The sequence below is a fragment of the Nothoprocta perdicaria genome, unplaced genomic scaffold (assembly GCF_003342845.1).
Source record: "Nothoprocta perdicaria isolate Ctin4 unplaced genomic scaffold, notPer1 scaffold_351, whole genome shotgun sequence".
Classification (NCBI taxonomy): domain Eukaryota; kingdom Metazoa; phylum Chordata; class Aves; order Tinamiformes; family Tinamidae; genus Nothoprocta; species Nothoprocta perdicaria.
Window position 1 is genome coordinate 529896 of NW_020455590.1, and position 16066 is coordinate 545961.

General features: G+C 42.5%; 1 protein-coding gene across 1 annotated transcript in view; it reads right to left on the reverse strand.

Annotated features, from left to right (window-relative positions):
• Nucleotides 1-10047, reverse strand: part of ERP44 (endoplasmic reticulum protein 44) — a 32454-nt gene extending 22407 nt beyond the window's left edge. The window contains exons 1-2 of the mRNA XM_026044167.1: nt 10020-10047; nt 108-180 (exon numbers count right to left, since the gene is read on the reverse strand). Coding sequence (XP_025899952.1) covers nt 108-180; nt 10020-10022 — 76 coding nt within the window. The 5' untranslated portion in view covers nt 10023-10047. The remainder of the gene's footprint in view (nt 1-107; nt 181-10019) is intronic.
• Nucleotides 10048-16066: the final 6019 nt, after the last annotated feature.

Below are 16066 nucleotides of genomic sequence, written 5' to 3' on the forward strand. Positions count from 1 at the left end.
ATACCTAGTGTATACCAATTTAATAGGTAAAGAGTGTATTTATCTATTGCAAGACTGACATAAAAGACTGTTGACACGCAAAGAAAATAAAGGTTCAAAGGACTCACTTAAAATGTCATCTATATTTCCACTATCTAGACTGGTTATTTCACTTCTTGTTGGATTAAAAAGCCAAGACACCTAAAAAGAGAAAAATCAGTCAACAATAAAGCGGTACATTGACAATTTTAAACGCAGCACTTCAAGACCTGAAGGACAGAGAAGAAGCAGAAAAAACAGTAAAATAATAGTATTTCAGCCAATGTATTTCAGATACTGCATTACCATCAATAAATAGAGAAGTAAAGATTATTTACAGGTATATAACACTTTTAACAATTTAAGTACAATTGTCTCCATGTTTTCATTCTGTATTATGCTGGCAGAAATGTTATTGGTAATTTTTGTGCATTTAAGAGTAGCTTCTATTCATAAATTTACTCTGAAGTGTGAAATAAAACACACATTTTAGTTATCTAACTACCCTACGACACAGAAAAGGACAGGAACAGCAACTGCACCTAAAGACAAGTAATTCCTCTTTTTACTAGCAGAGCTTGCAGGGCCAAAACATTTCTCGTTAGGTAAAACTTGCAATTGCTGTGATTTTCCTTGCTATTAAGGATTTTTGCCTATCTACACGAAGCAATTACAGTTTTGCATCCGTTCCTGACACTGCTTCAGAGCCAGGACGCAACGGGCACAAAGGGGTGAGACTTTAGGAACGGGGACACCAGGGCAGGCGGGTGGTTGAGCTGCTCCTGTGCAAGTAGGAAGGCGTCGAACACAGCACCACATCCACTGCAGCTGGCACAGTCCTTCTCCCTCAAACAGAGGGGATTCAAGGGCTAAACCTGGTCCTTTCCAGGTGACATTCTCGCAATGACCATCACTGGGCTACACCTTTTTTTCGTGTTGGGAAGTGTAGGACTGTTGGACCTGACAACAGAGATCCTGGCTTGGGACATACGCGTCTCCTTCTGAAGGAAAACGAGCTAAAAATTAGCCCTTCTTCAGGTAGGGAAAGGGCTCTGAGTAGATGATCTACTAAGATGCCTTCCAATCTAGGTTCTCCATGATTGTGATTGTCTCGACTGCTAGGGAAAACCTTTATTTTCTGTCTTCATTAAAGAATTGAATACACATGCCAAGCAAGAACATGGCATAGACCAGAGATTTAAACGAGACAATCCATGATTCTATGAAACACTTAAATTCACTGATCCTTAGACCTAATCTTTGTAGCTGCACTGGAAACCTGAGCAGAAGCAGAGGTGATGGCTGCTTTTTTACCATCACCAAACAAACATTTGGAACTACAAGGAGCACTTGAACAACAGCCCCTAGAGCAGTAGTAACACTGTTACATAAGGGACTGTGCTGTATTTGAGGAAGCACCTCAAGCATGAAGTCCTTAAGTACATATTTTTGGAGCTGTTTCCAACTCATGGCAAGGCTAATTCAAAGCCAGACTTCAAGTTTTCTGGCATTCAGGGCACGTGTACATCAAATATCTGCCTCAAAAACCACCAGAGTGGACATCTGCTTTCATTGAGAGCAGTTTACAAAACTCAGGTGTCTTTGGCACATATAGGTTATCCATAGCTCTCCAAACACCCTTGTAAATGACATGTAGGTGAAGTGTGCAGCAATTAGTCTTGGCTTTGTGGATCAGTAAGCATTTCTCAGTGAAGGTACTAAGCCCACTGATCATATTTCCCATATGGAGACCAACATGTTGCGCACTCGGTCCCTGTTAGCCCTGCAGAGCAGCCTACAGGGGCAACACACGCTCATTCACACCATTCCCATAACGCAAAACATGGACCAACGTCCTGCAGTCGCTGCTGAGGAGCGGCCAAGATTCCAGCACTGGATACAAGCCTAAGGCCTGCAGAGCAATGTGTGCAGCAGCCCCTTGGTGCGTGCTGCAGGCAAAGGAGCCAAGTGCAGCTTTGCAGTGAGGAGTGCGGGCGCCAAATCGCCGGGGGGCTGTGAAGCCCTTGGTTGAAATGGGTGGCGGAAGCCGAGGACGGGTCCCCGCGGACAGCATCAACAGTAACAGCAGAAACACTGTCCCATCAGCAAGGAATAAATAACGTTAACTCAGCCTAAGAGCTTCTGATAGTCACCATGCAACCTGAAGCAGGCCCCCTCTGCAAATCCCTCTGTGCATCCCAGGGCCTGGGTCACCCTGTGAGGAGGTCTCGAAGGCCTCTGCATCCCTGAAGACTCCGTCTTTCCTAATCCTCGCTATAATCTCAGACAAGACTTGCCTACAGGAAAGGCCTGAGAAAGGGGAACTTCTGAGCTGGTGCCTGCAGCTCTGCATCAGTAGGAAGACCCAGAATGAACTTCCGCAAGACACTTGGATGCAGCTACTTTCCACAGGAGCTTTGCACTTTGCATCGACCTTCACAGAGCAAATTGGATAGGTACCAATTTCTTAAACACATGTAGCTTTTTCTGCAACAGTCGCACAGCAGCAGCACCTTCACTTCCTTAAAACAAATCTTATCTAGCATGCCAGGTATGATAAACTAAACCTAAATTAAATAGAACACAGATAAGCACAACACTTGCAATCAAAAACGAGCTATGTTCTTTTGCATAGATTGATACAGATAGAGCTGTGTTTTCATTTGTAGATTGCTACCATACACCTTAGCTTGCAAGGCAAATACTTAATTGAGAAATTAAGTGCAGAGTTTAGTAAGCAATAAAACCCTCTACTAGACTGTGCTACATGCACAAAACCAAAATAAAACTAGTATTTCTTTACGGCAAGAATAAAATTTTTGATGACTTTCTTAGCTCCTATTGCAGAAAAAAATACAGTACAGAATGCCTCCACTCCCAGACCCCAAATCATCTTTATATATTCAAGGTAAAAATTAAATTAAACTGTATATCCTATTGCTCCTCCCTATTAAACAGCAGCACAAAAATATTGAGACTACTGAGACTAACAAAAGCTACATAAAACCTGAGATAATCAAAATACTCTTTTTTTCACTTTATACATGAAATACTCTATATTGTCAGAATACATTCCCAAATATATATAAAATTTTATGTTGACAAAATAGTAGTGGGTGGCAAAACCTTCATAACAGATAGAGTGACTCAAGGAAGAAGAAATTTCAGTAAGAAGTGCCAATAACTATGCAAGGTTGGCTTCACCTGCAGGTATATGGCCCATATAGCAAGGGAGCCCCAGCTTCTAGCCGAGGAACCTCGCTGTCCCATGAGAAGGAACAGAGTTGATTATATTAATATTAACGTTATTAACATTTAACATGAGCAATGCAATTTCTTATTTAAATTGCTAAGAAGCTACAGTGTTTTAAAAATATTATCTGATCTTTGATGAGGCCTCTGAATGACACCCTTGGGCTGAAAATAAGATATTTTTGAGGAAATAGTTTCCAAATTCCCTCGCATGTGTTGTCAATAACAGGCAGTAAACACATTCTCAAAAACATACCAAAGTTCTAAAGAACCTTCTCCACTAAATGCAAACTATTACTTAAAATACATGCTAAACATGCAAAGTATCTCAGTGCTCAACACAATGGAACATAAGGCCACAATATTAATTTTAATTCCTTTCTTCATGAGTAACTCAGCCCTAATTTCTTTCTGCTAAACTAACCACTGCTAAATTTACTATTTTCTAAGATCTTTATCAAGTAAATGACTACTGAAATGCTTCCTATCAATTAAGTCTTGCAAAGTGGTTTTGTATGCAGCCTTCAGGACAAATGCTGACTTTATATTGGATAACATTAACTCTGTTTTGATATGATTTTGGTATGTTGTTGCTTTGGGATTTCATACTTTTTAGATGTCTAAATTAGCTAGTTATAAAAGAAAGTTTTCCTGGAAGAATAAAACCAAATATACAGCAGAGTATTAATATATTACAACTGAAGCACAGAAGGCAGATGAAGATGGACTTACTACACACTCAAACATTTAAGTCTGCATAATACTTTGTGTTTTTAATAGAAAGCTCAATACAGAAACCCTAGTATTTCTAATCGAGTTCCTCAAGTCATAAAAATCTTTCCCAACCATGCAATGCTGCCACTGGCATTTCTTCAGACCTTTCCCAAATCTGCAAGTTCAATCCCGGTAAGCAGGGCACTGACGGCTGCATGTTTGAAAACACCACAGGGAGGGACTGAATGGGCAGCCCTAATAACAGAAGAGCTCCCTGCAAGTCAGAGAGCAGCTCCTCTTTTTGAGGGAGCCTGCACTGGTTGCTACATACAAAACAGCTCACCTTTATTTTTGATTTTTTCTTTCCTGGTGCAAAACCCCAATGCTCAAAGAAGGACTACTATTACACTAGCTCTTTCACCACATGACTCATGGCTACACAAGCAGCCTTGCACAAAACAAAATATTCTTCCCTTCCCAACTCAATAAACCCTCTTCCTTTCAGCCACCAAAGGAGGACCTCCGAGTAACAATGTCAGACAAATATCCCTTTCTCAAAAGGGAAATAAAAATACACCTACCAACCGTGCTGTGCTTCACTAGCTACTCCACACACCCATTAACGAAGCCAACAGGTTATTCAGAGGACTTAGCTAAACCTTCCATCTCCATGTTACTCTTGCCCATTAGTGCTGTGAGTTGTCTAACTGGTAATGGGGCAGAAGAGACAGTTCCATAGGTTTAGTGATACTTAATTCCCCAAATTTATTTATTTCACATGCCATTTCCTTGAAGAAGAGTAACAGTTTAACCAACTATGCAATGCTGAAGGCAGGCAAGCACACTGTTGCTTCTTTAAACAGATTCATTCCACGTTTGACAACTTCTTCCCACTTTTAATGCTGACTGAGATGCTGAAGTTACAACCTGAAGTCAGGCCCCAGGCCGACGCAGATGACTTTCCAGGCCCAAATGCATTTTTCTTCCTGCACGCTGTTAATCTGCTGCTGCTGGGAGATGTGCATTAAACACTCTGAGGGCCAGCAGCAGCAGCAGGGCTTCCAGCCTGCTGTACAACGACAGAAGTCCCACCACCCCAAAGCTCAGGACACTGCAAGAGCCCCTGGGTTTGGCTTCAGAACCAGCCACACACCAGGACATCTCACTGGCAGCATCCGCTGGGGTCTTGCAGGGAACTGCAGAGCTCACAGAGGATGGGAAATGTCCAATAGGACAGAAAAAAAGGACATATTCCATCCTCTCAGTGAGAACAGCTCAGTGCTTAGCTGTGCTATACACGCTCCTGTGTGCCCCTGAACCTCTGCATGCTGTAGGTTATCTGAATACTGCCAGCCCCAATTTGCAGATTAAACAAGGTTTCTATCAGCTACGTAGGCTGCGAGAAATAAAGGGTACCTGACAAATCCATACTGTTTCAAAAGACAAACAATCATTTTGAGCTGTATTTAGGTATTCAGAAGTGTTTAAATTGGTATGAAAAAAAAAATCCAAACTTGCTCTATTATTTTGAAGAGCCATAGCTTAAACTTATTCAGACAATAAAAAAAGAAAGCTACTGAAAATAGATTTATAAGTAGATTTAGACACTGTAGTAATTAACTTTCATGAGAACAGAGAGAAAAATCTAACTGAACTAAAATACAGATAACATACATCAGAAAAGCAAATTTTTTTTTGGCTAATTTGTTTCAAAATTATAATATCTATCAAGGCTAGACAGTACTGTAACAACTACAGGGGTTGGGCAGACAGACTAGTACATTAAGAAGAGATAGTGGGATTTTGGATTTTGCTCATTTCTGGTTATCTTTCCCTTTGTAAAGAAGTTTGACAGAAGCAATGGCACAGATATTATGAGCACTGAAGAATTTTTTGCCGATGAAAAAGCTAGAAACAAAAATCCATTCACAATTTATAACAACAACTTTGAAACTCCAAATGATATCGAATCCACATGTCAAACGAGGAAAAGCCCCACCTTGCACTGCGTAATTCCTACACCTGAACTTCACACCCACGAGAAGTTGCAGGATTATTGTCATTTGTGGCATTCAGGATGGGGAGCGATTCACAGGGATGCCCTAGGGATGCCTCAATGACCTGTTACTAGAGCATTCAGGGTCCCCAGAAAAATGAACAAGTCTGTCCTCCCAAGAGCCTGAGAAGTGCTCACGCAGCGAGCACTGCGTTCATTCAGGAAGTCTGTCACAGAGATCAAAATTAAACTTGAGTATCATGATGCACAAGCTCAGTCTGATGTATCCTATGTTTTCATGAAGCTCCAAACAGGCCCGTGCTTCTGCAGACAGGTGTTGAAGGGTCTAAGGTTGGACTCGGATTGGGAAGGTCTTTTCCAACCACAATGATTCAATGATTCTAAACATCATTTTAAAGCTTAAGTCTCTTAGCACAAATGCTTTTACCCATAGAAGTTATAACAAAAAAAGTTCATGGGACTTTGGTCTTGGAGACTGCTGTTAGATTTCATTCTTTACATGCAACGGATGATTTGAGCAATCTTGAAATGCAAGCCCTTTCTCAATACTTCCTGCATTTTAAGGTAAGTCGGAGACATTTTTACACTTAAAATACTTTGGGAAATAATTAAATGGCATTTCCTGCACCATTAGACATGAACCACTGCTACCTCAGAGTAATATGAAGGTCAGAATATTTGAGTGGCTAACCAAAGTTTCTGAACTCAATACACGCACTGTCCTGCCCTAAAGATAACACTAATACTCGAACGGAACATATTTGAGTAGATTTTTACTCATCCTGGAATTGCTGCTCAACAAGACAAATCAATTCAAGTGAAACGCTCAACTTCAACATCTACTATTCCTTAACTGCATACCTATTGACCATATATTTTCCATCTGGAACACATTTTTGCTCTTCAGCCAAGATATACAACAAACTTGAGCAATGAAAAGCCTCTTGCATTTTACTTCCTAAGCAGTTTCAACAAGCAGTATGCTCAGGTGTCATAACAAAAGTGTATTACAGCCCTTGAGAAACGGGTGCTTTGACACATGTAACAACCCCTGTATGATTCTGGCTGGTTGCTTCGAGCACAAAACAGAGCACCAATATCTCAATACGGAAAAACGTGCATTGAGCACTTCAAGGCAAATTCTGCCCTGCACAGAACCACAGAATGGTTGAGGTTGGAAGAGACCTCCCAAGGCCATCTAGTCCAACGATCCCGCACAAGCAGGGCCTCCTAGAGCACACTGCACAGAGCTCTGTCTGGGTGGGTTTTAAATTCCTCCAGAGAAGGAGATTCCACAACATCCTCGGGTAGCCTGTTCCAGTGCTCTGTCACCCTCAGAGTCTAGAAGCTTTTCTCACGTTCAGATGGAGCTTCCTGTGTTTCAGTTTGTGCCCACTGCCACATCGGCCTAGTATCAAAAACTCACAGCAACCAATACCACTAACATGCTCAGGGCACCACATATTTTTCTTCTCCTTCATCACAATTGAGAGGTGGCACTTCCTCAGAAGACCTCACACGCAACATTTCTGCAAGAGGTTAAGATTCTGTGCAACCATCCAAACACAAGTCAGTAACATATAACATAACCCTAACATAGGAAAAAATTGCCTATATTGAAAAAACAATGAGGTTCCTTCTTACATTGCTGTTGCCTCTCCATTCTTCTCTCCCTGACAGCAAGAATCTGCAATTAACCAGCTCACACATTTAAGTGCTCACTCCATAATTAAGCTGTCATTGGAATACGCTGTGCACAGTTTGACCACTCCAGACACACCGGGATCGGCTGCATCTGCCTCTCAGACCAGGTCAGCTGTTGGCCAACACCAATTCCCAATGGAATCAGGCCTCCGACTCCTATCCTATGGGTTAGCAAAAGAAAAGATGAAACCAAAATAAACTTCATGTATTCATGGAAGTTACTCAAGGTAGGCAGTTGCCATTTGTAAGATACAGGACTGGTTTCTGTGAACCACAGCAACCAAAATTGTTACAAAAATCACAGCTAAGTGTTGGTTTAGTTCAAAGGAATATCTAACAACTATGTAATGCTGATTATTTTTATATATACATATTTACATTATTAAATTCTGTTTGTTTGTATTGATAGAAAAATAAAACAATAATAAAACAAAAAGCCCTCAGCCCCCTGCAATTAGATGATCTTAACCAAGCAGTTTTAAATGTCAATCAAAGGTAATTCCTGAGGGACCTACACACTTGCTGAGCTCCCTTCACTAATTAATGGATCATTAGTTAGAAAGAACCCCTAATTGTTCACCCTCTGCACCGCATACTGTCTTAATTACCTTTGGAAAGCAACCAATTTGTCTTTCAGTCATTTTGTCCAAAAATCCCAAATGAATTGACTTAAGAGAGAGGAGGAAAAAATATAAATGGATTTATGAAAATGCGTAATTTCTGTGACTGGCAAAGAATTTAGGGATTAAATCTCTCCAGCAAGACTTAAGAAAAATGGATTAAAAAAAGAGAGTTGACTAAAGGAATAAAAGCTCTACTTATTATCACAAATGTGTATTTCATCATTGAAATGCTCTGTCTTCATGGAGCTACAGGAAAGAGCAGAGCCCATCAGGGGAGGTTAAGGGCAGGGAGCCCTGCCCTAGCAGGGAAGGTCCAGGTCCCCTAGGCCCAGAGCAGGGAACTTGGCAACACAGGGCATGGAAGAGGCTGAGCTCATCTGTGTCTTCTTTGACAGGGTCTATTCTCCAGCCTTCCACATGCCTGAGCCTGGTGGCACAGCCCAGGTGAAGAGGAGCATCCAGGTGAAAAGAGCCAAGAGTAAATCACACCCAACCAACCCACCGCCTGCTGTATGGAGAAAAACAGCTCTGTGGATACAGGAATCCTGGGTGGTATTTGCATTGATTTTAACAGGGCTTCTGGCACAGTTTCTTACAGTATCCTTCTCCAGTTTGGCTGCAAAGCGGAATATCAGGTTAGCAACAAACTGGCTGGACTGCTGAGTTCAAAGAGTAAGTTCAAAAGTACCAAGTCCAACTTATATCTAGTCTCCAGTTGTGCTCCTTCAGGTTCAATACATGGGGAATAATGTTTGGGTCTTTATTAATTAAAAGATGGAACAGAATGAATCTTTAGCTGGTTTCCAGATCATAACAATTTAGGGGTGAGGAGCAAATACACTAGAAGAGAGGTAAACATTCAGAAATACTCCAGCAGTCCAGAGAAATGCCCCGATAGTATGAAACTCAAAAAAGGGATGTCCTGGCATGGAATAGCCCAATGTAGGTTGGGGGTCAATGGGATAGAAAACTTTAAGTATAAACTGGATAGAAAGCCTTGCAGAAAAGAAAGCGAGGGAGGATCCTGTCCAATTTTGGGCTCACCAAACTGAGAAGCCCAGTAGACTTGTCAGGATAAGAGGCCACTGACACATAGTTTAGGAAAAAAAATCCAAATAGATATCTGATTTTCACATGGCATTTTGTCAGACACTGAAACAGGTGCCCATACACACTGCAGAAACTCCATCCTTGGAGAGACACAAAATCAACAGGTAAATATCCCACGCACCTCATTTAAGCGAGTCTTGCTCTGAGCAGGGGTAAAACCAGACAACCTTCCAATGCCCTTTCTAACTTCAAGGATTAACAAAAGCTTCCAGAGACAAATCAAAAAAAGTCTAGAACTTCATCTCTTCAAGTAAATACTGAGGCTTGCGACAGTCCTCTTTGTAAAAGCTTCCTTGATATAGCAAATTTAAAATAAATCAAGACAAAAGCAAGAAACTCAAAACATGCAGTGCAATAAAAGCAGTACACAGAATCTATCTGTTCATGTAAGGAACCAAGCTGTACCTTAAGACATGTAGACAACACCCGTAGTTAGATGCCATGTATGATGTTCTGTCCTCATTTAAGTTAGTTTTTGTACCACTTTCAATCCTTCCAGTATTTTATCTGTGTTTCGCTTAAGAAATACACCATCATACTCTGCATTTTGTCTAATAACAGTGTGAAATTATGTGTTCTACCATGTTCAGGAAGAGCAGATCCTGGGGATCATTTGGATTAAAGAATGGTTGTTCACACACGGAGCACAGAGCTTCCAGGTTGGGATACACCAGCTCCTTGAGGAGGCTGAAGATAGCAGGTGCTCATCTGGAAGAGACAGTAACGAAGCTCTGCACAGAGGTTTTAAAGCTAAGAACCATTCGTGCCATTAAAGGACATAAGACCAGAGTACTCAGTTTCTCACTAGTAGAACACACAAGAGAGAAAAAAAAAAAAAAAAGCAGCAGCTACGGAACTGTTTTGCAATATATTTAGTCACCAAAAATGAGTAGGCATTTTCTGCAATCACCAGATCATAACTTAATCCGGACAGGTTTCTACAACTGGTTTGGAGAAACACAGCAGTCCGTGTCAATACCCTCAGCTAGAAGTGAGAAGAAAAAAAATATACATATATTTTGAGGTACTGTTGAACATAGTGGTAACTTTACAGAAAAACAAAAGCCAGTGTTAGCAAATAAAAAAAATCTCATCAAATTTTAAAATCTCAGAGATACAAACACTCAATTATATGATCCTGACTTGACTAACCAACAATGCAGGGAAAAACAAGAGCTCACATATGCTTCTACTGATGGCTAGCAAACTTCAAATTAATGAAGACACATCAGGGAAAAAGTGCAAAGACATAATTCACAGAAGGGATTTTTAAGGTCACTTCCTTTCCCAATTCACTGCACTGCACTTATCTTCTTATATTTTTCAGAGGAGATCTCTCCAACTTAGAATGATGAAAGAAAACATTTGAACATTCTTGTTTAGAATGCCTTATAGTTTCTGCTTTAAGAATTCCCCAATGTTTTTTCCTTGAAGGAATATTACTGGAAAATATCTCGACTCTTTAAAAGCGCTTTTGAAGAAACCTGCACAAATGTTTTACAACATATTTGTGCAGTTTCTTTTCTCATGAGACACCTATTCTCCCTTCAAGCAAAGTACATTCCATAGAGCCCCAGTACAAAAGGTTTATGCACAGTGGGCATCTTCCCTTAGAGGCATCACCACCACTGCTCCCATCTTCATTAGGATAGAAAGAGAAAGGGTGGGTGCTCCAGGTGACCCTGCTTGTGCAGGGGATTGGGACTAGATGATCTCCAAAGGTCCCTTCCAACCTTAATCATTCTGTGACTCTCATATTAAGGTAAAAAGCCAAGCAATCAACAGGGGCAGTATCTGGAACTCACTCAAGCCTTCTGAGTATTATTATTATTTGCAGCTAAAACTTTTACGTTAACATTATGTTGGCCTACGTGTTTGGCTTCAGACAGCTATCATTTCAAGAGGTCTGCCACAGGGGAAGCAGAGCTTTCCCCCAACACAGAGAGCTTGTAATATTTAAAGTTGTTGCCTCCAACTACTTTGGAGTAGGCTGTGGCAAAAATGCAGACGACTCACTTGGCTTGAACTGGGCATGCTAAGAATCACCAGCCGTATGCAACCTTCTCAAGAACTCACCAGTCTCTGGCTTGTGATAGCTCTCCTGACAAAAAAAATCAAGGGCAGATTTAGGAAAACATTTTAAAAAACAGTATGAAACGGAAATGAAGGTAAGGAGTGTCACTACAGAGCTCTTCAGCTGCCAGCAACGGCATTTCTGACATCATGTTGCAACTCATTTATACATTTTCCAGAATCATCTTAGTCTTTCTTCTCCTTTCCCTCCTGTCTGCTCTGAACAGGGGACTTGCCAATCACATCAATGCACAGCAAGAAAAATGGAATCGAGGCTTCACCTGTTTTACTTTCTCTCATAAGCAAAATTCCTCATTGAGCTGTTATGTTTCTCTTTAGAGGGCACAACAGGAGGCTCATGCAACTCTGCAGTACTGTGCACTCCTCCTGAAAGGGACATCTTTTAGCACGCGAGACTCAGTGGCCTCAATCTGCCTGCAATGGAGATCTTTGGCTAAAGCCCACACTCAGAATACTGCATTTTGAACAGGGTTTCTGAATATGAATGCAGAGAGAGGCTAGTGCACAGAAATATGCTTTACATGTTGTAAAGTGATATGAGTGTCCAATTTCTCAAGGAAGAAGTCACTGCTTACTAAAGTAAGTAACTAAAAAGTAGGGTTTTGTTTGTTTTTTTAAACTTTCAGGACTTGGGTACTTAGGTACTTTTAGGACGTGGGTTATTAACAAGACAGAAAAAGCAGCTGCAGTGCAAGAAGAGCCACTAATAAATATCACAGTATTTTCTCATTTAAAAGTTTAAGAGGAAACTTGGAGCTCAGTGCTTAGTTCCTCCTCTAAGATACTGTTCCTAACCTGCTACAATAACTGTGCTATGTAGTAACACTAGGGATGTGTCACTGAACTTGAAAATGCAGTGCAGCCTCAACAGTATCACTCCACGTTTGCCAGCGCTGAAAAGCTGCATCAGCTACAGAAACAATACAGACTGTGTGGCCACTGAAACGTAACTGTAACACACACCAGGCTTCCAGAACAGCCCTGTGTGAAGGCACTGCACTAACTGATGGAAATTAAGCACACGATACCATTGAGGTAACATTCCAAATTATCGCATTCCCTGAATAACAGAGGACATAAATACATTCTTCAAATAGTGTTGCAGGCTGTGTTAAGAAGGCACTTTCAGCTTATCTAGGACACTTTCCTCAAAAAGCTGTAACAAAGGAAACTTACAAAAGTGGTGTTTTCACAGAAACACAGGACAATTGAGGTTGGAAGGAGCCTCTAGAGACCATCTAGTCCAACCTCCCCTGCTCCAGCAGGGACACCCAGAGCACAGGGCGGCATCCAGGCGGGTTAGGAAGATCTCCAGAGGAGACTCCAAAACCTCCCTGGGCAGCCTGTGCCAGGGCTCTGTCACCCTCACAGGAAAGAAGTTCCTCCTCACATGGAGATGGAACTGGAGGTGTTTTAATTTATACTCATGGCCCCTTGTCCTGTCACTGGCCACCACTGAGAAGAGCTTGGCCCCTTCCTCCCTACATTCCCCCTCAGGAATCTGTACATATTGATCAGATCCCCTCAGCCTTCTCTTCTCCAGAGAAAACAGACCCAGTTCACTCAGTCTCTCCTCACATGAGAGATGCTCCAGTCCCTTAATCACCTTAGTTGCTCTCTGCTGGATCCTCTTGAGAAGCTCCACATCCCTCTTGTCCCAGGGAGCCCAGAACTGCCCCCAATACTCCAGGTGAAGCCTCACCAGAGCTGAGGAGAGGGGCAGAATCCCCTCCCTTGACCTGCTGGTGCAGCCAGGATCCCATTGGCCTTCTTGGCCACGAGGGCACACTGCTGTCTCATGGCTAACTTGGTGTCCACCAGGACTCCCAGGTCCCTCTCTGCGGAGCTGCTCTCCAGCAGGTCAACCCCTAATCTGTACTGATGCTTGGGGTTATTCCTGCCCAGGTGCAGGACCCTGCACTTGTTCTTTATTGCTAATAAACCTCCACTGATAGAAATGCAAGAATTAGGAAACTGTTTTACAGTTGTTGGGGCAGGGAAGCAGGAATAATGGAGGGAGAAAAAAAAAAAAAATCCTCCCCCGCCACACTCAGCTGTGGTTTTCTCCATTCGGATCTATTCCACAGGGATTCCTCTCTGCGCACCTAGGCCTCTCAGTAGAGCATTAAAAAGGCAAGAAATATCTGTCATACATATGCCCACCCAGAGAAGCACGTGCAACAGACTGCCTTGTTCTGCAAGTGTCTTTGTAGGCAAAGTATACGCAGGTGCAGGTAGAAGCAAACACATCTAACAATCGGAAAGAGCCAAACCAGAGAACCACACCTTGACTTCTTTCCTATCAGCATTTACTCCTGTCTCGGCTTTACCTTCAAGATCTGTCCTACTTAGTACTGAGCAATGTATTAACGCGGCGCTCTTAGATTAATGTTTCTGCCAAGTGCCACGTGATATGATCATGTATCTCTGCTCCTGGGCTCACAATGAGCCATGCAGGGTTTTCTGCAGCCTGTTACACCATGTGCTGCTCACTCTTCCACTCAAGTTCTGGTGCAAGAGAGTCGGTGTTGGTGCTGGCCTGTCTCCCACAGCAGCCTCACCCAATCTTCAGTGAGACGAGGAGAGAAGTAGGTTAAAATTAAAGATATGAGCCTTGTGGAATCTCAGTGACCATCTAACAGCCTCCTACCAACTGCCTTCCTAATATGCTACAACCATTCTACTTCTTGTTTTCTCTTCCCCTCTGCGGAAATCTAGCAGGGCTGGGTTCCTAGGAAATCCGAGGAAACTGAAACACAGGGAGAGAAACTGTCTTGCACAATCACACAGCAGGTCAGCAAGGGAGTCAGAATTAACATACAGATCAGAACATACCAAGTTCATCAGATTTCATCACCTTTTACTAGTCATCCGCTTTAAGCATTTGGAAATATAAGGGTAAGGACATACACAGGGAGGAATATTGCACTGCAGCGCAAAAACCTATTTCATGACATTTTCTATATGCAAATCCCTGAAGATAAAGTGAAATAAAGTAAAAAGAATAAACTATTGCTAAGCAAGCCCAGCTTACTAAACCTCTTTTATGGCTATATACCTCTGTATTCTGTTTGAGGAACCACTGATACATCCCAATAAGCTGCCTTGTCCACAAACTGTCAATGGTTACGCTCCAAGCACAGAGAGCGCATCCCCTGGGTGCAGAACAGAGCCCTACCAAGTGCCACCACTCTTATATGGCTGGTCCCTAAGTCTTCAAGGGTGTCCAAGAGAGGATAAAAGCCACAAACAAACCAACAAAAAAAACACAAAAAAAAAACCAAAGAAAAAAAAACCAAGAAGCTTTCAGAACTTTAAAACTAACTAGAACTACACTACCAAACTCTCTGAATGCCACAAAAGGGCAAGTATACTTGGCTATTAAAAAAAATAAAGATTAAAAAACACAACTCCTCAGAACACCTTCTCAGAACCCCTAGGAGATCTATTAAAAGGAATGCTTGGCTTCCATGTAACTAGTGACCTTTCAACAGAGGGCCAAGTACAATATGGTGGCCGAGAACTACACAGATAACACCATGTAAAATTAGAAAAAAGAAATCCTATCTGTATTTGGAAATTTTATGTAGATGTAGAGACTTTCAATCACATTAGAAACTGTTATAAACAACCCATACACGAGGAAACAAGTAATTAAAACCTGGGGAAACTGTCAAACATCAGTCCTTAGCTGTAATCTATTTTTGTGGTAGATGCATCTAAACACTGCACATTAACTTCACATACACAGACTGTATGATCAAGAAAGAAAAACATTTTTATTGAATCACAAACACTTCTTCTGATTGCACTTGCCATTTAAATGATGCTCCTTTACAATAAAGGGATTTAATACTCCTTTTACAATAAAGGAGAGTGCATAGTTCTTGTTTTGGCTCATTACAATCTGTACTTCAAAACAAAAGGTCAGTGTAGCACATAAGCAACGGCACTGCTACTAGTGCTATTGGTAGCTGTGTGCTTTCTTCTGGATCCCTGCAGATCTATTTACCTTTGCCTTCAATTATTCCTTTGTTTTCTGGTCTACTTCACACTCTTGCATGCTTAAAATAAGGAAGTTTGTATCTTCGGAACAAATCCTATTAAACTTATTCATACAAGGCTTTGGGTTATCGTTCATACTATGGAAGGGACAACACTTGGCCCAACCGTGAAAGCAAGTCCTGCTCGACTGTCCTCCCCTAAATGCGAGGACAACTCCTCCCCTGGGAGCAGGGGTGCCAGCGCCCGCATTCCCGCGGCGCGGGTGTCTCAGGGAAGCGCCGGTCACGCGGCGCTGCCGGCCTGCACGGCCGCTGCAGCCCCTAGGCCCGGCCCCGACTCGAGGCGCCCCGGGGGGAGCGCGGGGGTCTCCGCAGCGCCCTGCGGGGCTCGCGCTCCGCGTCCCGCGGCCTTCCCGCCGGGCGGCTCCGCAGAGCCGGGCCCGGCCTGGCAGCGCCCGGGGGCTCGCCCGCTCCAGGCCCGTTTCGGAGCCAGGGCCAGGCCCGGGCCGCAGCGCCGTGCCGTCCCGCCC